General features: G+C 37.8%; 3 protein-coding genes across 4 annotated transcripts in view; 1 reads left to right on the top strand and 2 right to left on the bottom strand.

The window, feature by feature from the left end:
- Positions 1 to 15,513, bottom strand: part of LOC135684972 (uncharacterized) — a 33,751-nt gene extending 18,238 nt beyond the window's left edge. Inside the window, exon 1 of the mRNA XM_089110971.1 lies at positions 15,381 to 15,513. Coding sequence (XP_088967097.1) covers positions 15,381 to 15,435 — 55 coding nt within the window. The 5' untranslated portion in view covers positions 15,436 to 15,513. The remainder of the gene's footprint in view (positions 1 to 15,380) is intronic.
- The window catches only part of LOC135684950 (BTB/POZ domain-containing protein KCTD3), a 41,055-nt gene continuing 19,088 nt past the window's right edge, over positions 6,030 to 27,996 (top strand). The window contains exon 1 of one of the 2 annotated variants that reach the window (XM_089110969.1): positions 6,030 to 6,076. The gene's annotated coding sequence lies outside the window, so the exon portion shown is untranslated. Of the gene's footprint in view, positions 6,077 to 6,598; positions 6,663 to 27,996 lie in introns of those variants that run through there. The other variant, XM_089110970.1, reaches the window with a different exon arrangement.
- On the bottom strand, positions 10,292 to 27,977 carry LOC135686073 (uncharacterized). Its single transcript, XM_065202230.2, has 5 exons — positions 27,497 to 27,977; positions 19,507 to 19,766; positions 18,096 to 18,233; positions 17,063 to 17,401; positions 10,292 to 16,655 (listed from the first exon to the last, which is right to left on the bottom strand). The coding sequence occupies exons 1-5, from the start codon at positions 27,684 to 27,686 to the stop codon at positions 16,449 to 16,451; spliced, it is 1,134 nt and encodes a 377-aa protein (XP_065058302.2). The 5' UTR covers positions 27,687 to 27,977; the 3' UTR covers positions 10,292 to 16,448.

Genomic DNA, 27,996 nt, shown 5'->3' on the forward strand with positions numbered 1-27,996 from the left:
CAGAAGGATAAAAAGTTCCAAGTTTGAAAATTATCCGTTTTTCCAGTGACTTTCTCTTTGCACTGTCCGTTGGGGCAAACAGGAGGCCAAGTGTTAGGGAGTATAGTTATTGCATTACATCTACCCCCGGTATTCGCCTTAAGAACATTACGTAATATCCACCTTTGATATAATTCTGTTTTGTTGTGTTTCGGTTATTCTGTGATAGATCTCATACAAGTAACCACTAGAAGTATTCTCTTATTGAGTTTCGACTCTGGCTACATTTCTATCACAGAATCTATCTCAGCTATAATCAAAATGGAAAACAAAATAAAAAGTTTCAACGGCCAAGGGAATCTTACGGAATTTGTGACTAAGGTAGAATTACATTCAGCCCTGAAAGGATTTACAGGAGAGAAAAAAGCTCAGAATTTGGCAAGCAGATTAGAGGGGCCTGCCTTCGATGTTTACCTTCGTTTATCTGCAGAAGAACGAAAAGATTTCGATCAAATAAAGGGGGAGCTTCTCAAAGAATTTGAGAAAGGCCAATTAAATCGTGAAGAAGCAATCTTTGAACTGTCTAATAGAAATCGTCTACAAGGTGAGTCTGCTCTAACATACTCCTACAAAATAATGGAATTGATTAAACTGGCCTACCCAGGCTTTGACGACTCAGCTCGCGCAATTCTAGCTAAGGATTATTTTGTTCGTGGACTTCACCCTGACATGCGTTCTGCCTTGAAGGCCATGGAAAAATTCCAATCATGTGATGTTAAAGCCCTAGCAGCGGAAACCGTACGCTTAGAATTAGCTGGTGTTAAGTCAAACATGACAATTGCAAAATGCCATTCGGCTAATGCAATTAGTATTGACAGTGGCGATGAACAAATACATCCCACGGTTATTGATAAAATAGCTGATAAAGTTGTTGAAAAATTGAATGCGATGACAACGGATGATCCATCCGGGGGTAACAATTCATCAGCGAGTGGCGTAAATTACACATCCAATCAACCATTTCATAGGGGCCGCGGGACCCCTTTTGGTCGCCGTTTTCAAAACCGTAATCGGGGTCAGGGCCGTGGTTCACGATTCACTGGAAACTTTCGTGGTAACAACACCCCCTCACAACAGAACAAATGCAGGTCATGCAAAAGCGTTGATCATTTTGTTGCAAGTTGTCCAACTCGATTTTGTCAGGCCTGCGGCCAACAAGGCCATGACAGCTGGAACCCATCCTGCCCAAACTATCAGTGACTAACCGCCAGTGCCGATATTTTTCAATCAGAAGACCCATGTTTAGTCGTTATTGCTGCAAAGATACAAACTGTAAACACTCATGTTATGTTAGATACGGGCTCTGGCACATCAATTATTGACTTAGGAACTCTCAAGAAAATCGGTTTGGACAGTGAAATAGATAATAGTTCGCTGAAAACTCTGATTAATGCTTCGGGTGAAAAAATGAAAATATTGGGTGCTGTCACTCTCAACGTCCAAATTTCTAACCTGCCACCCCGCAAACATGTTTTTCAAGTTCTAGACTCAATTAATTACACAAATATCCTACTTGGCAGGGACTTCATGCGTCTCTTTGGCTCAGTCAAATTTGATTTTGCTCAAAACAAAATACAACTAGGACCTACATCTATCTCTTGCTTATCAACTCAGAACGCCAGTGTCCGGTTATGTGAGGACACCACTATCCCTGCTCGTTCAGAAAAGGTTCTCTCAGTGGAGTCTACCACCGATAACTTTATGTTGACTGGAGATTTTGAACCAAATCGACTGCCAAAGTCACGTGGCTTATATATTGCTAGATCTCGCGTTGTACCCAACATTGATGGCATATTTTGTATTACTGCATTGAATGTTTCATCGTGTGATGTGGTTCTTAAATCTCAAACTACGATGGGTACCTTACAACCAGCCGGAGAGACTATTTCCTCAGCCAACATAGAAAGCAGGGCCTCCAGTTTTAAAATTGATGATGTTGACATAAACTCAAAACTGTCTGCCCAGGAAAAGTCACAACTTGAACAATTGCTAATGGATTACCAAGATGTTTTTGCTGCTAACACAAAAAAGCCTCAACAAACACCACTCGTTAAACATCGAATTATTACTAATGATGCTTTACCCGTCAACCGCAAACAACATAGAGTTCCGGTTGCTTGGCAAGATGATTTGAAGCAACAAGTTTCCGAAATGCTGTCCAATGGAATTATTCGTCCGTCAGCCTCGCCATGGAATGCTCCGGTGTTGTTAGTGAAGAAGAAAGATAACAGTATTCGGTTCGTATGCGATTTTCGTGGCGTAAACGATGTTACAAAAAGGGACACTTACCCCTTACCTCACATCAAGGACGTCATCGACAAAATGGCAGGAGCCCGATATTGGTCTACATTAGATGCAGCATCTGCTTATTGGTCTATTCCGTTAGTGGAAAGCGACAAAGAAAAAACTGCGTTTTCTTCACCAAACGGTAAATTCGAGTTCAACGTGATGCCATTTGGACTCTCCAATGCAGGGGCATCATACCAGCGCATGATGGATATGTGCCTCGCTGGCCTTCCATCGGACAGGACTTTAGCGTATATGGATGACATAGTAGTATTTAATTCCACGTTTGAACAACATATTCAGGATTTAGCTACAGTGTTTGATCGTCTGCGATCTGCCAAGGTTTCTCTCAAAGCATCAAAATGTGTTTTTGCTTCGGAAAAAGTAAATTTTCTTGGTTATGAACTTTCATTTGAAGGCATCCAGCCTCAGCAGCGCCTGACTGAGGCCATCAGCAATTTTCCTCCACCAACCACGAGGAAGGAATTGAAGTCATTTTTGGGTTTAGCTGGGTTCTACCGAGCTTTTATTCGCAATTTTGCAACAATTACGCAGCCACTCAATCGTCTCACAAGTGATAATGTTCAATTTGCGTGGTCAGAGTCTTGTGAGTCCGCTTTTTGTGAAATAAAACGTCGATTAACTTCACAGCCAATTTTAGCTTTTCCGAAACTTAATGAAACTTTTATCATCGAAGTTGACGCCAGCGATTTTGCAGCCGGTGGTGTTTTGTCCCAAAAGGGATCCGATGGACTTTTACATTCGATAGCCTATTTTTCCACTGCTTTTAACAGTTCTCAGCGAAACTGGGCCACCATAACAAAAGAAGCATTTGCTCTGATACTGGCCATTCGTCACTGGCATGTGTATTTATCTGGTACCCCATTCGTTTTAAATTCCGACCACAACCCTTTGGTTCATCTTCGCCAGCAAAAGGATCCACGTGGGAAGTTTGCTCGCTGGATTGCAGAGCTAGAAGAGTATGATTACACCGTCCAGTATATCCGCGGTAAAACTAATATCAAAGCTGACCTACTCTCACGCAACAAAAATGCCTCTTCTACACAACCGAATTCACTATTCGATGACAAAATTTATGCAGCCTTCTTCAGCGATAATTCTTTTAAAGAACAATTATTGGAAGAACAACAATCAGATCCAGTCATTAATAGTGTCAAACATGCTGTAGAAAATAAAACACGGATTTTACAAGGTCGCTTCAAGAGAATCCAAAATCAACTCCGAATAGAGAACGGAGTTTTAACAAAATCAGGTCGTCCAGTTATTCCAGCATCGCTACGCAAATTCGTTATTGCTGAAGTTCATAACACGGCACATTTTGGTACTGATAAATGTTATGCAATTTTGAAAGATCGTTTTTTCTGGCCAAGTATGTATGGCTACGTAAAGAATTTCATTTCTCTTTGTGTACATTGTCAGCAAACTAAATGCAACACTGCCCCTCCTAAAGCACCTCTAGTCGACATGGTCACCCCCGATGCCCCAATGCAATTCATCTGCATCGATATTGCATATATGCCGAAAGATAACAAAGGTTTCGAATATTTTCTGCTCATAGGTGACATTTTCTCTAAATATATTGAAGCAGTTCCGTTAAAAGATCAAACGACATCCTCGATTATTGCAGCACTCTTGTCTAAATGGATCTACATTCATGGTATACCATTATATATCCTCAGTGACCAAGGATCTAATATAGATAGCCAAGCATTACACGAGCTTTGCAATATATTTGGCATCGAGAAACGACGTTCATCCGCCTACCACTCTCAGGGAAATGGTTTCGCAGAGAGAAATATTCGTAGCGTCAAGGACATGCTTCGCTCTGCCCTCTTACATCGTTCATTGAACCAATCCAAGTGGTCTACAATATTGCCTGAATTAATTTTTGCCCTAAATACGAGTGTCAGTAAGGCCATAAATCATGTACCTTTTGATATTGTGTTTGGCAGATCTGCACGCCTCCCTATCGATGTTCTATTCGCTACTGCTGATCATACTCCGATGGATTCTAACACTCCTACCGAGTATGCAATCGATCGCAATCAAACAATAAAGACGGCCTATGATGTTGTAATCGACAATCTCCAATTAAGTAGATCAAATATGCAAAAACAATATAACAAGAATATTCGTTTTAATGACTTTCCCCAAGGTGCAAAGGTATGGCTTAAAGTAAAGTATTATAAGACCGGCGAGAATCGTAAACTAGCTCCCCGTCGCCGGGGTCCATGGACAGTCCTTCAAAAGTTGCCTAACGGAGTAAACTTTAAGATTGAAAACGACCAGACTAAAGAAACGAAAACCGTTCATCATGATCGCTTAACACCAGTTGCCATGGACAAAAACACAGATCGTCCAGTTCAAGACGTGATGTTTCATGATCGTTCCTTTCGTCAAGATGATATTCTGGATCGTTTCGCATCAAAGACAAATGACTCTGAATCTGATGAAGAAAGGGTGTATACCAGTTCTGACGAAGACTACACTACCGATACGGACAATGAGGAATTCCATGATGACAATGAACGACCCTACAGACGATATAATTTGCGGGAAAGAAGAGCACGTCATTTTCCCGAGAACATTCCATGGACAGCTATTCAGTTATAGGAAGGGGGAAATGTTAGGGAGTATAGTTATTGCATTACATCTACCCCCGGTATTCGCCTTAAGAACATTACGTAATATCCACCTTTGTATATAATTCTGTTTTGTTGTGTTTTGGTTATTCTGTGATAGATCTCATACAAGTAACCACTAGAAGTATTCTCTTATTGAGTTTCGACTCTGGCTACACAAGACCTACCATGTCATTATCTGTGTGATTCGCCAGGTTAAAATTTTTGGAAATGTCGCTATCAGGATCACGGGCTATGCTCGAAACGTCGTTAATTATTTTTAAAACTTTTCCTGGTACAATTTACTTACATTGATCATTATTTATTCATCATATTGTACCGCACGCATTTTAGTATATTAAATACTTTTATCGACAATCCAGCATTTTATCTTAATTTCAAAATCTTAGTTGTTAGAAACAGTATTCTTGTGTCGACGGAGGTACCTCATATTTTGGTCTGATATCTTGTACTTAGAACAAATTCAGTCCTTCACAAGGAAATTGTGATAGGTGATTTTTGATCAAGAACGTTCCATCTCTTTCAAGAAGGAAACATTAGCCCTTGAAGTTTTCTCAGTTTTCTTCTTTTTTGGCTACCCTTTACTGCCAAGCACAAAAAAGTTCAAGACTCGTTTCTTCCCAGCTTTTCTATTACACCCATGTTATTGACGTTAAATTACAGTTGATATTGACCTATCATATAAAAAGTGTTTGTCTGAAAATTCTTGGTCAGAAATTCTCAAAAATGTTTTTAAAGACCCATTTGATGATTCATATCCCTCTCTTGCTTTACTTTTAATTCAATGCTGGATTTGGTTTAAAATGTGTAATTTTCCTTTATCATAGAAGTAATCAAAAAAATGTCTCAAAACTTTGGAATTTCCTTTAAATTTCCTTAACAAATGAAATTCCTTAAAAAATCAAAAATTTCCTTAGTTCAAGGAAATTTCCTTCAAGTTAGAACACTGGAGATTACTGTGGCTCAAATAGGCCAGCCTCTTTTTCAAACAACATTTCTAGAAACGAGTCCTTTATTTTTTTCCATTTTAGATTGGGTTGAAACTTCAGATAGTAAAGATAGCAGACAGGAAAAGCGAAGAAAACACAGTAAGTGTTCAGGTTGTTTATTACCTTTTGTCATCAATTAGCATTAATCTTTCTAGTTTTTATACCTGTACTGATAGATTAATCATCTTTCTGAAAATGTTACACTGTTTTTAGCAATTTGACATACCGGTTATGTTTTGAACTTGTATTTTTATTCAAATGTTCTGTTTAAATAGATCCTAAATACATTGAAATGTTTTATTACCCTCAAGGGATGTAACTTGAGCGATTCTTCTTAAAATGGAACAGCATCTTTATTTATGTTAATTCAAACTTGTAATTAACTGCTGAAAATATGAAATGAAATGAAAAAATGAAATTTCTGAATATACGGAGGTTTTTTGGAGGAAGGTAGGTGGGAATGAAAAAACTTTTCAATTTCTCGAAATCTCTGAATGTCTTCATAGCCTTATAACCTAAAAAGTAGTATTTGAATTTAGGACTTTGGTTAAATTTTAGATTTTCATTCTTCCGACTGAGTCATTGATGTACTGACAGGAAATTTTTTATGGATTTCCACAGAATTTATTATGGATCATGAGAATATTGGAAATGAGATCATTGATTTGAATGTTGGAGGGAAAAGGCAAGTTGAAATATTGTTTAAATTAAAGGATAACGCTCATAAGATATAAAGTTCCTCAATCATCTGAATGGATTATAGAAACAAATAATTTTTATTACTGTCCCAAATGCAGAAAAATTATCATACTATTAAAAATTCTGCATTTCTGACAAAAATTGAAAAAGTTGATTTTTTGTGTTAGATCGTATTGCTAAAAATTGTCAATGACAAAGTTTAAGGTTGTTTAAGCTATCATAAATCATCTTAAAACAAAAAAATTCTACATTTAGTAATTTAGATTGGTCAAATCAAAAATGGAATTTAATGAACTTTTCCAAAAATCTGAGAGTTTTCTTTTGATAAAATTTAAAGCAAAAACAAATAATCATTTCAACAAGCAGGAGTACAGCTGAATTGTCATAATCCTGTTGTATTTGAAATAAAGAAAACCTTTTTCCAACTTATTATATTGTGAAAAAACACTTCTGCCACGCCCAAGTGGGTTTGTGATAAATAAAATGCCAACTTTGTGGAAAAAATAAAACATTCATCCCTGATTACGAACCAGGACTAACCTAGCTTTTATTGAGTTGAATTCATTAACATGCCCACGTTGTGGTAAATACAAACAGTCCCTCATCCAAAAATAGAACCAGGACTAACCTGATTCAAGGTTTGTAATCACTAACATGCCAGCATTATGGCAAATATAAATGATTTTCCCCACTGTAGTCAGGTGTCCCTAGTCAAAAACACGTTTTTCAATTGAAAGTGAAACATTTTCCTCACTGTAGCCAAGTGTCCCTGGTCAAAAACACGTTTTCCCAATTGATAGTAAAAACATTCTCTCTTCTGAAACCAGAACTATGTGGTCCAAAACAAGTTAGCAATTATAGTGAAAACATTCTCCCTGTTGAAGCCAGGACTAACCTGGTCAAAAACAGGTTTGCAATTTATAGTGAAAACATCCTCCCTGCTGAAGCCAAGACTCACCTGGTCCAAACAGGTTCGCAATTTAAAGAAAAACCTTCTCCCTGTTGAACCAAGGTTTAACCTGGTCCAAACAGGTTCGCAATTTTATAGCAAAACATTCTCCCTGCTGAAGCCAGGAATACCTGGTCCAAACAGATTTGCCCTGAATAGGAAAAAAAATATCCTCCCGGCTGCAGCCAGGAACAACCTTATTCAACCCTTTTTCTATAAAACTGGGATGTTGCCTCATTGTAAAAAACTAATCTTAAGTCCGAACGATTTGTAAAAACTTGCTTAGATAATGAAAATCAGCTGGGCAGTGAAAAATGAAAGACAATGCCAATCAGCTACCCAGTACAAACGAAAGAGAGCAATTGCAAATATATTCCCTGTCAATGACAAAAAGATTGTAATTTTGGTCCAAAAACAGGTTTGCCATTAATAGTAAACATTCCCCCGCTGAAGCCAGGCCTGACCTGGTCCACAACCCAAATAATAGTAAAACATTCAGCCCGCTGAAGCCAGGAATACCTGGTCCAAAAACAGGTTTGCAATGAAAAGGAAATATATCCTCCCTGCTGAAAAAGGGGGGAGGGTCCAGGTATTTTGGCGTGATTGTGCAATAAGCGTATTTTCGACGCATGAATTTGCGAAACAAAATCCAATCATGCGTAAATGCGCGGGTCGATATTGGAGCGAGACCTGTGAAACAGCACCACTCATGGCGCGACCGCGTGAAAATGATCCTGCAAGCGAATTCCAAAATGGAGCGCTTTCGTTTTTACATGCAGAAAGTCTTGATTTCCGGTACCAGACCAGGTAAATGTCTCAATTATTCCAATGCTCCGCCAACAACAAAAAACTACTCTTTTAGACTGGTGTAACGATTTACACAACCTGCTTAGACAATGCAAATCAGCTACCCAATATAAATGAAAGAATGGAATTACAAATATAGTTCCTGAAGGTTGCCAATTTGGCCCTAGTATATACCATATTTTGAAAGCGCATAGCATATAAAGCAGGATTTTTTTTTATGATTTATTTTTTAAATTTGGCATAATTTTGACATGTTTGGAATAATAAGGAATACCATGCCTTGCCACCTTACCAACAATCTTGGTTAAGAAAAACACATTGTCCTTCTTTACAAAAAGACGGGTATTGGAAATTTTTTTCATTTCTTTACACAGCTTGAATAATTATCTCCATGTGACAGTAATTGACGATACCCGATTTAACATTAAACACAGATCCCACAATAACCTCTACCATCCAACAAAAATGGATTGAAGGCAATGCTGACATGCCTGTCACTGATGAATGACCGTTTTCCTACTATTTGATAAATGTTTAACGCTATAAATAGAAGAACAGCACTTTTATGGTATTGAGTTTCAAGTGGGAACGACGAATGTCTCCTAAATAACCTTCACAGCTACACCTAGCGGGGCGTTTTTGTTTTGTTTTGTATTATTTAAACCATGCAATTTGGCCAGTTTCTAGATATGTAATTGGCAACTGGGATTACAATGACATAAAACACCCTATTAAATTAGTGTGTAAGTGAGCCACCACCCTTGCTTAGGCAAAGCAAAATGCAACCAACCTGACACTTTGCCACAAGAAAAAAAATAACACGGCAATAAGCCAGTGCGATTTGTACAATATATTGCTAGCGAATAGCAAATTTTTAATGTGTCCATATAAAAGGACTGCCTATACCCAACTTGTCAAGTAACATCAAAATAAAGGCTTGCGATTGGTCAGTATGCCTGCAACACAAAACTGCTCACATGAGAAGCTAACCTTGCAGCAGGGTAGATAAACAGAACAACCATAATAGCTGGGCGATGACATGAAAAATCACATGCTTCCGAAAAACCCCCGCAGAGTTGCTTGCTTGGACACATTACCTTAATGTGATTACCATGACAATTGTTGTCAATAGCACATAAAGAAAAACAAAAACAATTTATCCAACAAGCATGTGTAATAAGAGGGCAGAAAAAAAAGGCATGACACTTTAAGATCCACTTAGGCAACGATGCATCTTAAATTCTGTTTTAATAGCCAAATCATTTAATTCCATTAGTGTATGGAGGCAATGACTGTACTTTCGCAGGCAAAGCAAAAAATGAAACCAAAATGACACTTGAAAAAATCTGCTAAGATAGTGCGAAGGCAACTACAAAGACTTTTTTCATTGGCGCTAAACCCAAAACAAATTCTTCGGTTATCAGTGTATACAGACCGTAACAATCATTGCAAAGCCAAAGGCAAAGCAAAGGCAATTAGGCAAAGCCAAAGGTGTTACAGATATGATACTGTTGAACAAATGAAAACGCGACAAATGAAAATGACTGTAGGTACCAAGACACCTCTTGTAAAAGAAAACAAATCAATCAAATAAATGTGATCCGAAAGTAGCAATGAGCAAGATTCAGGTAACGATTACCCCTTAAAAATGACGTTTGTGAAAATATTTTCTTTGTTTTGTTTGTTTTTTTTTTAGTTTTTTACAATTTAGTTTTGCCGAACCCTAGTGAAAGGGGTGTTGTTTAGGAAGTGGGTTGCCTAAAATGGCAGGTTAAAGAGCAAAACATGACTGAGGGGCCCCACCGCATGCATGCAAACTACTATTTCCAAAAGGCCTGTCCGCAAGCTAAGCGAAACGAGGGATAGTGGCAAGGGTCGAGGGACCAGTCTTAGGTTGTATAGTTACGCCTACTGACATATGTATGACGATGACTAAAAAGATGATAATCGAAGCAGGGAGCTCTTGCTTGTTCTGTACACCCAGGCTGCTTATTTAACGCTTCGAAAGCAAAAACGAAGTCGTTCTATGGCCTAATGGCGGGACACCAAATCACCGGAGCGCCCATTAACGGAAGGTCAAGGCTGATGACCCCTGACCTTTTAAGCTAGGTTAACTATGGAGTCATGTACTGGACATAATGGGTACCTTTGTTTCGTCGAGGCGATTGTCTGATCGTCGAGGCGGGTTTCTCTTCGTCGAGCCGGGTTTCACTTCGTCGAGCCGGTCCTGTATCGTGAAAGCTGTCGTTTCGTTGAGGCGGGTTGCTCTTCGTCAAGGCAGGATTGATTAATCGTGACAGGTCTGGCTTCGTCAAGGCAAATGTCACTTCGTCGAGGCATTGAATTGAATTGATCACTTTCATGTAGTCGAGTCGTGTTCCAGGGGGTAGTGGTTTATAGCAAGGAGCGGAAAGAGGCGGGGAGAGGAGGAGAAGTGTCTTTAAACTGTTTTTGCTAAGCAACTGGATGCCCATCTGAGCAGCTGGAAGCCAAGGGGAAGTGGCGTTTACGTCCTTCTAAACACGAAAGAATATTTCGAAGAAGCATGAAGTTTGTTCAAAGGGGCCCAGCTCAAGATTTTCTGAAGAGTCCCAGGAGCTTCACTTTCTCCCAGTAGCTTTCAATTAATTTTTTCACAAATATCCCAATCACACTCTTTTTTAAAGAACAAGTAAATTCAAATTTAGACAGGCTTTCTTTAATTTTTTCCCAACTTTTAGGCCTGGATTGTTCTTAATTTGTCAAAAATGTAGTGCAAACGTATTGGCTTAACATTATATTTTATGGAATCAAAATATGGAACGAGATTTCATTGGAACTTCATACTAAGTCAAGCAAGATATCATTTCAGAAATAGCTTCGCAACTGGCTTCTACAAATATATAATGAAATGTGAACCTAAAAAATCTATATTTGATTTCTTCATTACTAATCTAAAGAGTCCCCCCTCCCCATTTTTCTTTCTTTTCTCTTTATTTTACACCCCATTCCTCATTTTGTTTTGTCGTAATTTTTATCTTTATCATTATATAATTGTTCTGCAGGGCCGGTGAAACAGGGGGGCGGGGGGCCATGGCCCCTTCACCTTTCTGCAGAGTAGAATAATTTTTTTTGAGGTAAAGTTGAAAGAAATCTAGTATACCATTCTGTAAGTAGGTGCAGGCACCGCGAAGCAGGGGGCTGGGGGGGGGGGCTTTAGCTTTTTGCAAAAAATGCCAAATTTTAAGTAACAAACTACCAGTAAAGCCTCTTTTTATACTGTTTTTACCCCACACTTTTTAGACCCCCACTTTTCTCAGCGCTCCGCGGTGCCTGAAGTGTACCTAGTAATACTTTTAAAATGACCTTAGATTAAGCTTGGTAACTATGTATTTACCAAAGAGGACAAAAAGAAAACTGAAAATGGGAATTTGGTCAAAAAAGTCGGTCATTTCCCAGTGGTAGCCTAAAATTCGCTCCTAAGGTCTATTTTTTGGCGGGAAGTTTCTCAAAAACTGTAGAAGGAAAGAAACTGCTGGAAAGAAAATTTTTGAGAATACGAGAAATGAAGAATTTTTGTTGCATAATCTGTCATTTTGAGTTGACAGTGATTTTCTTTCAGTCATAATCCATTTTTAGATACTGTTTCTGGCCATACCTTAAATACCATATTTCTAAAATTTTTCTTGCCGCCAACCATGGTGGCCTTTCCTAAAACCTTTCATAACCTTGATTTTTTGGCCCCTCCACTTTCAAATACGTTTCGCCGGCCCTTTTCTGTTACTGTTTGAAATGTAAAACTCGAATTCATATCATCTTGTATTACAAGTTGTAACGTTTAATACCTAGAACGTTGTCATTATAAATCATTTTCACTTTTACTATAATCATGTTACTGTATTCACTGAAATTTAGGGCTTGGGCTCGAACACCGTTTCGGTTCCTCCCAACTTCCTAGGAAACTTTTTTGTTAAAATGTTAATTGCTGTTAAAATTGTTAATTATCTTTATCGACACTTTATTGACTTCTAATATTGTAAAATGGTTGCTGAATATTAAATGAATTTGAGTTTGGAGCTTGAGAAATAGAAGCTTCAGTTGACGCAATTTATAAAAAGTTTACAAGAATGAGGTGAAATTGAGAGTTGATCCGCTTGTTACTGGGTTGTTTAGCTTGTTCCTCGTTTTAGAATCGGCGGCCCTAAACTGTGTTACGCCACTGACTCACCCTCCACAACACTTTCTTTTTCAAGAACATTGTTCGTAAAAATATTCAAACTCAGAATCATCCAATTTATAAGAATATTCTAAGAATATTGCTCAGTCTCAGCATATTTGTGCCTAATTTTTCAGCATTTGCCTGTTTTGAGATTTTCATAGCATTGAATCGACGTTGCTAAAACGAGGAACAAGCGGAACAACCCAGTAACAAGAGGAACAACCCAGTAACAACCCAGTAACAAGCGGAACAATCAAGGAACAAGCAGAACAACCCAGAAACAAGCGGAAATGTGAATTATTGTTTAGTAAATACCACATGGGGGCGTTTATAATCCAACTCTCTGAAGTTCGTGTGGGCTAGAACTATCAAGAGGTCGTCAATCATGTCTTCGTCTGTTTCGGAGGCTTTGTGATTTTGCCAACGGACAGAGAGAATCTATCGACCCCGGATCGGGACGAAAAATAAATAGTAAAGCATGCGTATACATTCGATCACAACAGACACACTGTTGCAAATAGATGTGCATGCCATAGTGTAAATCTGTACATGTAGCCCTGTTGCAATCACATTTTTCAGGCCCCTTCGGAGCCGGGGGGCTGGGGGGGGGGTTTCTGAAGCCCTACCAATAATTGTCTTACTGTAGTATGTTTCCTTTATAACAATGTACTGCATGGGAAGGAATACAATGGGCAGCCTCTTACAACTTATAATTTGGATTAAAGAAGAGGTTAACTTTCCGCCTCAATAAAAATGATTCTAGGCAAACCATCAGTTTCCTGGTTCCTGGATTTTCCGACTTTTATCCCACGACAGGTTATGATTTTTCTTGTAGGCACATCAATGTCATTTTTCTCCCCAGGCGATTGAATGGCGCAATATCGTGAAATTTTGATGGTAGGGTGACAAACACGCAACCGATGTTTGGCGTTTCCATCATCATCATCATAAAAAAATTTATTTATCTAAATAAAATTAGTTGAAGAGCCATAATACACTCTAAATACAATCATATCTAAGTACACAAAATATAACGACATCAGAACTGAAATAAATAAATATTTTGACATATTCAGATATTCTTATTTTCATTGCTTTAAATTCTTTCCTATAAAACAAGGCAAGTAGATAAACATAGAAAATTTCCAGAAGACCAGAGGTTTTCCGACAAAATAGGAGTCTAGCTCGAGGGGCAAATCACTCCAAGAAAATCTTGTACACCTTTTATAAAAATCCTATTGCTTTATCTGAAAATCCCTAGAAATCCTTTTGTTTTGGTAAAATCTTGTACGCAATTTTCAAGAGTGAATTGCCCCTCGGTCTAGCTCTACAGGGTTTTGTTGCCCCCCTCTGATTCCCTCTATCTTAGCCACTGCCGCCAGAGCAGTTTACCCAGCATAGCTATTTTAGCAACCAAAATAGCCACCAGAGCAGCCACCATTTTCAAAAAATTTCTGGGGGAGCATTCCCCATACCCCTTTAGGCATGCTTTACTATTTATTTTTCGTCCCGATCCGGGGTCGATAGATTCTCTCTGTCCGTTGGCAAAATCACAAAGCCTCCGAAACTGATGAAGACATGATTGACGGCCTCTTGATAGTTCTAGCCCACACAAACTTCAGAGAGTTGGATTATAAACGCCCCCATGTGGTATTTACTAAACAATTAATTCACATTTCCGCTTGTTACTGGGTTGTTCTGCTTGTTCCTGGGTTGTTCCGCTTGTTACTGGGTTGTTACTGGGTTGTTCCACTTGTTACTAGGTTGTTCCGCTTGTTCCTCGTTTTAGCAACGTCGAGCATTGAATCGTAGAACTGACCTTTCTATATCTCGTTTTTCAAAAAGCGTGGTTTTTTTAGAGTGAGGGGGGCCCCAGTGAGCGTTTTGAAAAAGCGTTTATATTCAGATTGAAAAAATAAGAATACTAACAGAATATATTCAGGGTCAAAACAAAAATATCCTAAGAATATCGAAGCTGGAAATATTTTATAACATTCTCATTAAAAAAGGGTGTATCACCTTTTTATTTACAGCATGCTAAAAACTAATATGGCTATTTTACAGCTTACTTAGGCCGACTACTAGGTACTTTTAATAAAAACGAAACTACCTAACGGAAATTGTAACCAACTTGATAAAAGCAAATTGAGGACCAAATATTTATCAGTCAGTATGTAATCTGTGCCCCGGCTTACAATAGGAAGTATCTGTCATCAAAATACACGACTTTTCTTGCAAGATAGGCATCAAGCTGCTCATCAAAAATAATTTCAAGACACTTCTCCTCCTCTCCCCGCCTCTTTCCGCTCCTTGCTATAAACCACTACCCCCTGGAACACGACTCGACTACATGAAAGTGATCAATTCAATTCAATGTCTCGACGAAGTGACATTTGCCTTGACGAAGCGAGACCTGTCACGATTAATCAATCCTGCCTTGACGAAGAGCAACCCGCCTCAACGAAACGACAGCTTTCACGATACAGGACCGGCTCGACGAAGTGAAACCCGGCTCGACGAAGAGAAATCCGCCTCGACGATCAGACAATCGCGTCGACGAAACAAAGGTACCCATTATGTCCAGTACATGACTCCATAGTTAACAGAGGAACACTTTCGTCCAAGCCAGTACCATTACTTCATAATCAGGAAATGTCTTTCAAGAAATAAGTGGTTACAGAAAATTCGAAAAATAGGGAGCAAACATCAAAATGCACACTGTCAAGAGAAGAAATAAAGAACGCTCTCACCAAGGCTTATTGTGGTCGTAAAAAACATGAGCAAATACACTTCCAATAAGTGCATAGGGTAACCATGGCTCCAACAGAAAAAACTTGAACGTAACGCCTCGGTCTTGGGTGATGCCTCCAGAGAAGAATCCAAAAGCTTGTAAAGCGTATCTATCTGTCTCGTTCTGCTTGCAGAATGAGAGTGCACTAGCTATCGTGCTATGTGGGCGTACCATCACCACATGGAGAAATTAAGGGAACGGAAGAACTATTGTTTAGCAGGACAATAGGTAATCAAGTCATGTGTGGTATTTTTTTCTAGTGGATTAACTCTGTTAAAACAAGTCTAAACAACATTTGCTGTTGCTTGCCTCGTTTCTGTTTTGTTTTCCCAGCTGGGCGGAGATTGATAAAAGATGAGGTAAGGCCTCCTCCAGGCCTTACCTCATCCTCCAGCCAGGCCTTCAAACGTTTTGAATAAATTGGTGATACAAACAACATATTTCCTCTCTCCCCTCCTCTCTCTAGAAATAGTTTTCTTCTTTTCGTTCATTTTGTATCTTTAAATTGTAGTCAATTTAGTTTCATATGTTGAATGTAAATTACCACAGGGTTGCTATGTATTCCCATGCTCTTTGTGGTATCGTCTGGTAAATTTGTGTATGTTTTTGTAAAAATTTTATGTAAATATAAAAAAAGAAGATGAAGTAAAAAAACCATTAATTCAAAAACCAAGCTGGGGCAAAAAGTAGCAATAAATTGCGACTTAAACAAAATTTCCAGATTTGCCCAACCGATATACTGGCAGCCATAAATTTGTCCGACAAAATCTGCTTTTTTGAAGATTGGGGAGGGGGTGCAACCCCCGCCAGTAGTTTCGCCCCTGCAATCATTACCTCTTGACACAAAAATAAGCAAATCGAACTGGATAGAAGCGAAATGTTTCCTACCTTGATGACATCTCTGTATGGGATATTCTCCCCCGGTCGATCATTTGCCATTAGATAATTGTACCGTGTTCCTGACTGTCCTTGCCTGTATGGATGGGTTGTTGGAAACTCAACAGAAGCATCATCTTTGATTTCATGTTTACATGTCTAAGACATGTAAACATGAAATCAAAGATGATGTCTTCCTGTTTAAATCTATGACAAAATTTGTGACTTTCCCAGGTGCAACACTGGTATTGCTTAGCCATACCTCGCTATCAAAGTCCATATTGAATTTTGGACCCAAACATGGAGCTGTAAATTTCAATAAATGGCCTTCTTGCTCGGCTGTTCCAAAATGAAAAATCTGCCAGGATTGAAATAAAGATACATTCATATATAATTATCTTACTCTTAACAGCATAACTGCGGCAGTGATATATTCAGGTAACCATGTCCTACATGACTAAAAAACCAACAATGGGCATGGAATAAACAAGAAAACAAGCAGGATAATAAAAAATTGCTAAATGTATTGAAAATGCAACATATTGGAGGAATATCAAGCACTCTTTAATGAGATACACTGAAGATATTTTAGACAAATCGCGACCAGAATAATGATTTCTCATTTGGTACAATCCCATAATGATTCTCGATACTTGTGACAGGAACCTCAATAAATGTGAGTAGTGCTACGAACGATGAATAAATACTTGTTGTAGAGTGACAAGAAACATATATTAAGGTTTATAAGCATAAATAACGCCGTACATGAAATGTTCCGGTATCAACTGTTACAATCTGATCACTTTTTGCTGGATCTCGTGGAATAATGACGAATTTTGAAGGAAGATCTTTATGGTGTTCCATCGCTTCCCCAGGTGAAGTCCATCCTGCTGCAATTTTGAGCGACAGCCATGTAGTTACCTTGACAAACGGAGTGATATGGACAATGTAGTACTCGGGCAAAAGAGCAAAGTCGTGCATGTAATTTAGTCCTTCTATTAAGCGTCTTTGTTTTTGGTGCAACGACCAGTCCTCGTTGAACTCGAAAACATCCAGGCATGGTGATCGTCGAAATCCAGGGCGTTGGCTGAAGCATACAAGACGCTGCAAGTCAAAGAATTGTAAGAAAGATTAGAAGAGAAGCACGGAGTTAAGTTACCACCAACATGATGAGCGTTAACTCCACAGAGAGATTAGATATTCAAATGAGGATTCTGGTTGGGAGCAGGCCTTTTCAACAAAGATAAAGGGGACAATTTCCGTTTTTCTTGACCATGCACCATTTTCCAATTTTCCTTCTTTGATAAAGGATAATATTTCAAAATACCGACCGGTGGTAAGCTGCTACAAAATAGAAGCTAGGAGGGGGGAGGTTACTGAGGAAGATCCAAAGCAGAGCAATTCTTAGAGCACACGCCTTGAAAGGCCTTAATGTTAATTATTCCATTGCAACATGGAATAATTAACATGGAACAATGTGCTTTCTTCCATTGATCAATATCAAAATCAATATCAAATGACCTACCTCTCTACCCAATTGTAGAAGAACTCGGGGGACCACTACTGGACAAAAGTGGGATAATTTCCCCTTAAACCCCCTTGTCAATAGAAAGCTTAAAAGCACAATAGCTTTTTGCTACCAAATTTTTTGTCTATAAAACTTGGGTCACTTCCCTCTTCCCCTTTTCATTTCCCTCTGCATGACAAGCAAATTGTGAGGAACAGGATAGGAAAAGGTCCTTGGAAAAGGGGGCAAAAATTCTTTCACAAAGAATAAATCATTGTTGCAATGTACCACCTTATTAACTGCGTCAATTTTGAAATGTGCACCAAGGCATCCAAGAGACAGATTTCCATTCAAGTTGTCTAGTCCAAGTGTTTCTAAATTGCGTGGGTCAAGGCAGTACGGCAGTGATGTTTCATAAAGAGACAGAAGCTGCAAGAAGAGAAACTTAAGTTATCATTAAGAAGAGAAACAGAAACTGTAATATTTTATAGATATGCTATTGGGAAAATGGCTGAATATCTTTGAAAGTATTTTCTAACAAAAAACTGCCAATCTTATAATAAAAGCCAGTGAAAATTATTCGGCTCGGTTCACTCGCCGGGGACCCTCGCCTGTACGTCTACAGAATGTTTTACAATTTCCCCTCGTCTTAGGGTTTATATAGGAAAGTCCTTCATATACTTTAGACATTCCAGATAGAATAGAAACTAATATGCTTCAATCCTTAAAAACTGGATTCTGAAATGCTTGTCGGGCATTTTGCAGATTTTTCTCCAAGGAAAACAGACTTGTTTGAAAATTTCGAGTACTGTTTATTATTTTTAGACATTTACTTACAACTTTTGAAAATCAGTTTTTACACGCAGAGCCTCCAGTTTTTACACGTAGAGCCTTATTCAATTCAGAATATTAACATTCATTTTTCATTTGGGTGAAACCCCCAAACCCCCTGCCCCCAATCTCTTTCTGCTCCAATTTTCCAACCCTGGTATGCCACTGCTCCTATATGCCAATACAAGCCAACTTTAAAAACAGCAAAACCAACTGTATTAATATTAAATGATAAACAGTTGCAGCTACAAGCTTTATGCTTCTGCTGCAAAAAGCTGTAGTGAATCCCTGTCAAAACCTAAGTGCTTTTCTGATAGTATCACCAACCTAACCATAAAGCAATATGGGTCAGACAATTTGCAAAGAGGGGAAAATTTAAAGGAGGGGAAAAAGTTTAGATTTAGAAGTTTAGATAACATATCAACATTAGAGATGAAATAAAAAATTCTTCTGACATTATTACAGAAATTCTTGTGCTATATTCAGCTTTAAAAACTTTTGTCTCAAAAATGTAACATTTATATAATGAATAGAAAACCAAGTTAAAATTCTGACAAGATTTGAAGCTTTTTGACAAAATAGCAGTTTCTGACCCCCCTCTATCTAAGCCATTGGGTCAGGCAGTATTTGATGAAGCTACCAGTAGGATGGTTTTGGGGTGCTTCAACTTTAAAAATTATAGGGTAAACAGAGGTTAAAGGTACCAATATATTGAAAAACAGAAAAAACAACACTAAAGATTGAACTCTGATAAAGGTGCCCTTACGGTAATAAATATTGTTATCCCTTTGAGCAAATATTAATTAAATTATATTTTTTTTCTACATCAAACAAAATGTTTTAAAAGAAAATGCAAATGTAAACCATCTACCTTTCCACCCCAGTAAAAAACATTGGTATTTGATGGATTACGAAGCTGTAAATTCAAACTCTTTCCAGTAACCATGGAAGACAGAGCCTTCAAACTGTCACCAACGAGTCTTTTATTTCTAGTTCCCATTTGTCCTGCATACAAAAACTTTTTCTTTGCATTCTCCTCCAGTCTATTCTTTGATAAAACATACTTTGATTGGAAATGCACTTGATCATCAATAAATGTCAAGGAGCAAACCATACCATCACCATCAATGGCTGGAGAACAAATGCTTGTGTATATATTCAAATTTTAAACATATTCTCAATATATAATTTCAAATATATTCGCAAAACATAACTTTAAATATATTCTCAATACAAAACAGCTCAGTTAGAAACCATGCTTGGAAATGAAATCATATTGTAACCTTTCTAAGGCACATCCTAAATGACACAACATGTTCACAGCACAAAGGCTCAAGCAAAAAGCATTCAGTTCATTGACTGGAAAGTTCCTGAATGTCCTCAAAATTATAGATCACAGTATCAGATATAACTATTACTTTAAACACCAACAAAACCGATTAGGAAACATGCAAATTGTATAAAAAAGAAGTGACACCAAGGCAAGATAAGTTGGAAAAAACTATGCAATTATTCTGGTTTCTGGCCTATAGGCAGTGGTGGCACTAGAAATTCTCTGACAGAGGGGCTTGACCTTCCAACAGGGGGGGCTAGGCAATCAGAGTAAAAACATGGAATCCAAGACGCACAAACATTGAGATTGTGACAGAATATGAATTCAACAAACAAGAAAGAGCAGCTCTTTAGAGCTGGGATATTATTTTATGTGGGGGACTCGCTTTTTTGACAAAATTTCCCGAAAAGAAAAAAACATATTAGAAAAACTATTTTCATCATTCGCACACCAAACTCTGGGCTTTGGTTCTCACTGGCTTCAGTTTGCCATTTAACAGTTAAAACATTAACATGCCAATGAATGAAGAGGATCAAATCTAAATGAAAATAAAAACAATCAAATATGCCATCGACTATCATTGATTTTTAATATGCCACTGCCGAGTTTGCCGAGTAAACCCCCAAAAATGCTGAATCTGCCAAGTTAAGAAAAGATTCAGAACTCTTGAGGGGGGAGGGGGTGTCACCAATGGAGGAGGGTGAAAGGGGTTTTTGCCCTGCAAAACTGAGTGCTGCCCTACAGACCTCAAAGCAAAAGGTTTGTCTATAGGTTACTAGTGAAAGCTTTACCAGTGTACATTTGTCTTTACCAAGGACAAACTTCTAAGCAATAAAAACAAACTTGAAACTTCATTGCCTATGAAATATCTATTTCTCTATGTGAGCGTAAATTAAGTGTCAAATTTGGTTTTCCTTTGTAATAAAAGCTTCTATCTCACGGCAGATGATTTCTGGTGCATTATATGAAATGAAATTGGGCCCGTGGGCTAATAATAAAGTTTAGTGAGGCAGGAGGTCCCACCATGGTTAGGGCCGACGTGAAAGAATATTTTTTGAAATTACACCTTGAAAGTATCAAGTAAGGCTAAAAAGTATCTCCCAGACTGAAATTTATCTTGACCAAAGTGTGAGCCTTTAGCCCCCTAGCCCCCTTGCCCCCTTGCCCCCTAGCCCCCCAGTGGCGCTGTGCCTGTCATGAAAATAATTTACAACTTAAATTAATTTGTGTTGACACAACCTTGACCTCGTAAACATATGCATCAATCATATTTGCATCTATTGGCTTTGACTTTCTGTAAGAAATACTTTTATGCGTTTCTGTTTCAAAGTTCATACTTAAACGCCATACTTTGAAAGTTCAACTGCACAGAAATGTTAATACGTTACAACTGTTACAAAAAAGTTATACGCAGAGTACAAAAACTTTGCAACATTTACGTCTAGAACAACCTTTTTATTTATTTCAAACAAAATATTGCCATGTTTTCTTTCACTGTTAAGATAGGCATGTAGCGAATGATAAGATAGGCAGATAGCAGACGAGAAAACTACAATATATGTTTTATTATACTACAATATCATTATTATGCTAATTTTGTATTATACTGTTACGTCTTATTTACAATTATATTTCAGCTGCTAATTCTAGCATTAGAGGACATCTTTGAAGACTTTACAGCTATGTAAAGCTTATAAATGCAATTTTTGTCTCTTTCGTTTGCTTTTAGACGGCTCTTGGTTTTTGCTACAATTACAGCATTTCCAATTCTCTTCTTTAAAAAGACCTGTTTCGCAACGATTGTGAAACCATGAATCGCAAACACAACATTCAGTCATAGGTTCCTTGGTGTAGGGCATATTACAGTGGCAGTAAAGTTTCTTACATTTATTTCGAATAGGGCTTTTGGAATTGGCTTTTAGATACAGGGCTTATAGATACATTGTCGAAAGACTCATTTTCTAAACTTTTTAATAAGAGCCTTCTTAATCGTTGGTACTGATAATGTATCCTTCTAGGATCTAGTTTTCTACACAGACAAAGTGCATGAAAAATAGCGGCAACGCCCGTCTGTGCCATCTTATTAACTTTCGTTACTTTAACAACGTTGATCTGAAATTGCTTGAGGTTGTCCTTGGGAGTTTGGCAGCAAACACTTCAAGGGACACATGATAACGCACTTCTCTTTTTTCATGTACATAATACGACCTTGTTGAAGAATCATAAAGATCAACAGAACCTTTTATCGAAAAAACATTTGACAATACTGCCCATGTAGTCTGTCCAGTTCTACTTTGCTTTAAAGGTACTATTTGAATGAATAGGCGACCATCCCCAACACAATCTGACAACCTAGATACGCTGTCTAGTCCGTAAAACTCTGAAAATTCCGAATGCATTAAAGTTGAAGCAGCATCTACAATTGTTATTGTTAAAGACCCTCGCATTTCCAATAAAGCTTTCTCGTGATACCCCAGCCTCAAGTTTTGAACCCAATACTCGCTTTGGTCACTAGTGTTGTCACTTCTGAGGTTATTAAGATTATTTTTTTCCACGCAATAATCAATTTTTGGTGGTAATGATGTTGATAAGGCAGAGGAGCATGAAAATGATTTCGATACCTTTTCTGTTTCTGGATGTCTTAAAATACTAACAGTAGGGTCGCAAACTCCTGGTGACAAAATCGAGGCCGCCGAATCTGAGTTCGTGTCGATACAATTTTGGTCATCAATCGACAACGAACGGTACACCGTTCTTTTATCACACAACGTAGAATTTTTCGACTGCAAAGAAATTAGGGCATGGTGCTCACAGAATGCATTCTGTGCATTCTCAGGTGCTATGTCCATAGAATGGATACTGTTCATAGTTCTTTCGGTCTGCATGAACGACCAGCTACTGGCATTGTCAACATCATCAGTGAAGTTGTGTCCAAAGGTTGCCCTTCCTAGGGAGTCCAAATTTAGAACCAAATTTGTTTAATCTCCTTTTCTTTCGGCGAAAGTATGATTCAATTTTTCGTTATGCAAATCTATTATTGATTTAAAAAGAAATATATGGTTTGTTGGGTCATCTGATTGAGAAAGTGCTTATTTCTATTGAAAACATTATGTAATTGCTCAACAACTTCACTGTTGATCTTGCCACGAAGTTCTCTTACACATCCTATCCGCCTCAGGGCTTCGACTTCCTTATTTGTATTGGATTCGTGGAATCTATCCAAAAGGGCTAAATGAATGTTACTTTTGGTCACTGGGTGCCCCTCAGACCCATCAACATCTTCACCAGCCTCGTTCCGATCTAACCATGGAAAGGATATTTCTAAATGCCCATTTAAAGCAAGACGAACATTTCCTTGTGATGGTTCGGCAACCCTTCCTTCGTTTGGGAAAAAGAAATCGGTCTCGAAATTGTTTCCATGTGATGCAATTATATGCGCCATGTCGCAAATAAAAATATTGGGTTTGAATTTCAGACTCCTTAAAACGTCAATATAGTCTCTCGGACTCTCAGCTCTAAGGAGGAACTTTATCGCGTAAATTACGCCATGTTTGCAAGCCATTGTTAGCCAGCCTCCTGAAAACCCAAATCGTTGTTTAAAAAATTTATTAAAGCCTCCTTTATCTTTCCCAAGAGCAGTTTTAATTCTGTTAATTATATCAAACTTCGATCCAATGGCGCTTACATTTGCCTCACGTGCTAATTTTCTTATATCTGGAAGCTTACTTTCACAAAGATGCCCAAGTAATCGTTCTTCCGACAGTTCTCGACAATCTGACTCAGGCTCACCGTTGTCTCTACGAATTTTTCTATGTTCGCTATTAACGACGAAATGACCAGACCGAGTATCGGCTCCAATGTAGGGGGCCCAAAATGATAACGTCGGTTCCATTAACAGCCCTTTGAAGCTTCTGCCAATAAACCCTTTACTCAGTATGTCTTTACCTACGTTTTCCCAAAAGTCCATACAGTTCACATAATCATCTTCACTTTCATCTGGTAGATTTTCATTTGAAGCTTTATACTTAAAAGCCACTTTTCGGTTCAAATCACCTACCAGTATAGTAGGGTAGTATCCACACCTTATGCAGAAAAACTCGTATTGTCTTTGACTAAGCGATTCAAAATGAATATATGCATATATGACTTTGCTCGAGTCTACGCGAGAATCAAACATTTCTTGTATCGCATCATAGAATGAGGCAAAAAGTCGGAGCCGTGCTAGAAAACATGGCAATATTTTGTTTGAAATAAATAAAAAGGTTGTTCTAGACGTAAATGTTGCAAAGAATTGCTCAAAAACTCGATTAGAATGGAAATCACAGCGAGGTGAGAAGAAAATCTGCAAATAACTTTTTGTGTTAAAAGTCGGAGCCGGTGTACTATGCGTTTCTGCATGGGCCGAGACACATATGCGTTTCAAGTGTTACAGTGTAATGGCGGACATGCAGGGCCTAGCTGTGAATGGCGTGAAGCGCATATGCGTTAGACAGGACACAAATGTGTTTCAACGGATGTGCGTTTCCTAACAACTTTCAATAAAGGTTTGTGAAATGATCCATCGCCACAAAACCATCGCCACAAAACCTTAATAACAAGATTAGACTTGTTTGTTAGAAAACAGCAACTAGCTAACATAAAGCGAAGAATATGTGATAATATCATGCGTTACACGGATAAAATTATGCAGAATTACACAAAGAGCTTCCCCCAAATGATTCCCATAATTCAAAGCCGACGATATAAAATTAGTTGCTGATATACGACTATTCTTTTGGCTAAAGAACCAGATAAACTTGTTACACAGGTCAAGGAATCAAATTCTGGGCAGTTTTTGAATAAGTCACAGATGGTATAGAATTCCTACCATTCTGATAAAAAAGTAAACCAGTAGTAGTTGATTTACATCCTCCACAGCTCTATTTTCAGTAATATTTTAAGGTTTGCAAATAAATAAGGCTGAAAATGCTTACCTATCACTTACAAAAATATAAAACTTACTATTGAAAACATTTACTATTAAAATTAGTGAAATACTTGTTACAATAAACAAACCAAAATTTGAATAAAATATCTTACACTATCTGCTTTTGCAAGCTTTACATTTATGGGCTTTTTTAAATTTATATTTTGAATATCTAAAAAGAGTCTGAGTTTTTCAACTCTGGTCATAGTGTTTCTCGTACTTTTTTCTAAAAAAATGATCGTTTGATATTGATTCCAAGGCAAGTTGACAATTGTAGTTCATCAAGAGACGTTAGATTGTAAGGAATTTTTTCCACCAAAGCTAGCTTTATGAAGCTAAAACGTATATGTGATCTTGTTTTGTAGACGTCTACCAAAAGCAAATACAGGCTCAATTTATGAACGCTTAAAGAGCTATCATTTCGAATAATTGTTCAAAGCTAGAAGCATCATAAATATATGCTATTATAAGCCCCTCTCTTAAATTCAGTTTATCTTATAGTTCAAATTTCTTTCTCGAAACACCCAAGCCAATCTGAGACATGAACGGTTTTAGTTTCTCAGGCTCCATGAAAATTGAAATACGAGTTAAAGCATGACTAGATGTTTTACAGAACAGTTGGACATGTTTTTAAAGCTCAATTTCTTATTCAGATTGATGCCTTATTCTTCTTATCACTGAAGGTGTCTCGAACAAAGGTTGTGGGGTTTGGGTTGTCACAGCCCCCCAATAGTAGTTTTATAGTAATTTTCAGGGGAAATCAATTCAATGGAAGAAATATTGTATGTAGTTCAGAGCCCTACGTCTTCAGAGATCAATAAAGAATCAGGCAATGATTGTTACTTCGTTGGTTAATATGATATTCAGGGACATATTTACCAGGACGGGGCTGTAGGAGATGCGCCACCCCCCAAAATTTGTGTGTCCTTTGGTAAGTTTTGTTTTGATTCGGTTAAAACTATTTTTGGTAGTCAATAGCGAAAAAATAATGGAACAATTTTACTTTTTTATCTTCCTAACTTCTTAACCTTGAAGAGAGAAGTTTTATTTCTAAAATGGGCCTTTCCATCATTTTCCAGTTACATGAAATGTGTGGCACCAAAATCCAATCAAACACCCCCCAATCATTGCCGCTGAAATCCCTCCCTGATGATATTCCCGCGAAGGTTTCAATATTTCTTGTTGGTACCAAATCGAAAAAACCAGGCCATCTTCAAGTAATTTCGAAATTTCTTTACTGCTGGAATTTCTTTTCACTCAGAAAATTTTTTAGGCAACAACCCCCCCTTCTCTAACAAGGCCTGCCTCGCCACGACCACGACACTGTTAATCACTCTTCTATTTTGGCCTCTCCCAGTGGCAGCTTTTTGAATCAATTTGGAGGCACTATTTTTCCAAGTACCATTAATACTCGATTTGGCCCTGGGAGGAGGGCGGTTCTTGTAATTGTAGATGTTTCTGTAATGGGCTAAAGCAAATTTACTTTTTTGAAAATTTTGTAGCGCTGCCTGAAAAAAATTGAAATTTTAAAAGCTATGTATTGAAAAGTTACTGTTTGCCTAGACTTTAAAACAAAAACAAAATATCATCAAAACAAATTTTTTTTGAATACATAATTTATCACTGGCTAAAATCATGTACATTTTTCAGCGGTAAGCCTCAAGAACGGAGGCCTGCCAAAGGAAGGTTTGTTTTCGTTTGCTTTTTATAAAATATAGAACGTTTATTATTAAATTCAATCAAGTACAACTAGAAAAAGATTGATTTATCATTCTGACATAAAATGACAGGGTAGTTTTACGATAAGACTTTGTCTGCTAGTAATTACATTAGAGAATCTCATTTTTAAAACTGTTGAATTCCTATCAAGGCCTGAAATGTTGTTCTTAATCGTAAAAAGCGCTATCTAATGCGATTAAGCTCTTTAAAATAACATAATAAATGATTATTTAAAAAAAATTGAGGTTTCAGGGACTTGTCTATTTTCTGCCTGAGACCGGATTCTCCTATTTTACCGCTTGTCTATTTTCTGCGGCTCCAGGCCACCACTGATGAATAAAACTGATGATTTCATTCAAATTATTCCCTCGCTTTTGGGTTTTTAATAGTTGCACATCATAAGGTAAGCAAAAAGTATTTTATGAGGTCAACGGCGGTGGACTTTGCACTTCTATACCATCAAAATTACATGATCCGGTCGCCAGACGATTTTCTTGCGTGATAGTTCATCAATGAAAAAAAGGAAAATCACGCAATCTGTTTACTGTCTTACCAAATGAACATAAGAATCCCAGCTATACTATAGGGCCGCATTGTCACAAGAAACAATTAGACAACGAGCACTGCACGCACGACAACAAGTTGTTTACATGCGCCATAAGTAACTTGATCCCTTCTCTGTAACATAAAATCTTATCAAACTAATATCCCCGTAACTCTTTTTCATTGGAAAACTTGTTTAAAGTTGCATCAACTTAATCTTTCAATGGCTTTTAATTTGAATTAACCAATCATTTAATCAAATATAACATCAAAGACAGTAGTCGAGCTTTAGATGCTTACGATGTTTGAGTTTCTTTCCGTAAACTTCACTCAGTCCGGGTCCATTTCGAAAGAAAGTACCATGGAGTTCCTCAGGAACTCGACCTTCAATATCAGCTTGAGGAACCCAATAACAATATTCTATGTTTAAGCTCTCCCATCCTCTTTTACCATCTTCTAACAAGTCCTTCGTCAGTACACCGTGCGCCATTTTGAGCTTGCCTTAAGGCCGGGTTACACGATCACATTTTACCATCACTTTTTTCGATATTGGACCAACATGCTGAAAAGTGATCGTGTAACATACTTAAATTGTCCATTTTTGCTGCAGATTACACCAATTCGATTTACGGCCTCGTTTTGAAAATTTCTCCTAACCTAATCATACGACTTTTTAAAGCTCAAATTTGGTTTTATCACCATAATTTTAGGCCGGATACAATTTTTCATATTGTTTGTGCTTATATTTTAGATTTTACGGAGAAATGAAGTTTGAAAACTTGTAAGGGATTTGACCGCAA

This window comes from Rhopilema esculentum, chromosome 10 (assembly GCF_057945365.1).
Source record: "Rhopilema esculentum isolate cy_ngs chromosome 10, ASM5794536v1, whole genome shotgun sequence".
NCBI classification, from domain to species: domain Eukaryota; kingdom Metazoa; phylum Cnidaria; class Scyphozoa; order Rhizostomeae; family Rhizostomatidae; genus Rhopilema; species Rhopilema esculentum.

What these genes read in the sequence shown, in the direction of transcription:
- LOC135686073 (XM_065202230.2), bottom strand. Translation starts at nt 27,686, where the DNA reads ATGGCGCACGGTGTACTGACGAAGGACTTGTTAGAAGATGGTAAAAGA. An exon ending in AAATTGACGCAGTTAATAAG is followed by an intron (nt 17,402 to 18,095) that starts GTGGTACATTGC and finishes TTTGACTTGCAG; the next exon opens with CGTCTTGTATGCTTCAGCCA. An exon ending in TTGATACCGGAACATTTCAT is followed by an intron (nt 16,656 to 17,062) that starts GTACGGCGTTAT and finishes CAATCCTGGCAG; the next exon opens with ATTTTTCATTTTGGAACAGC.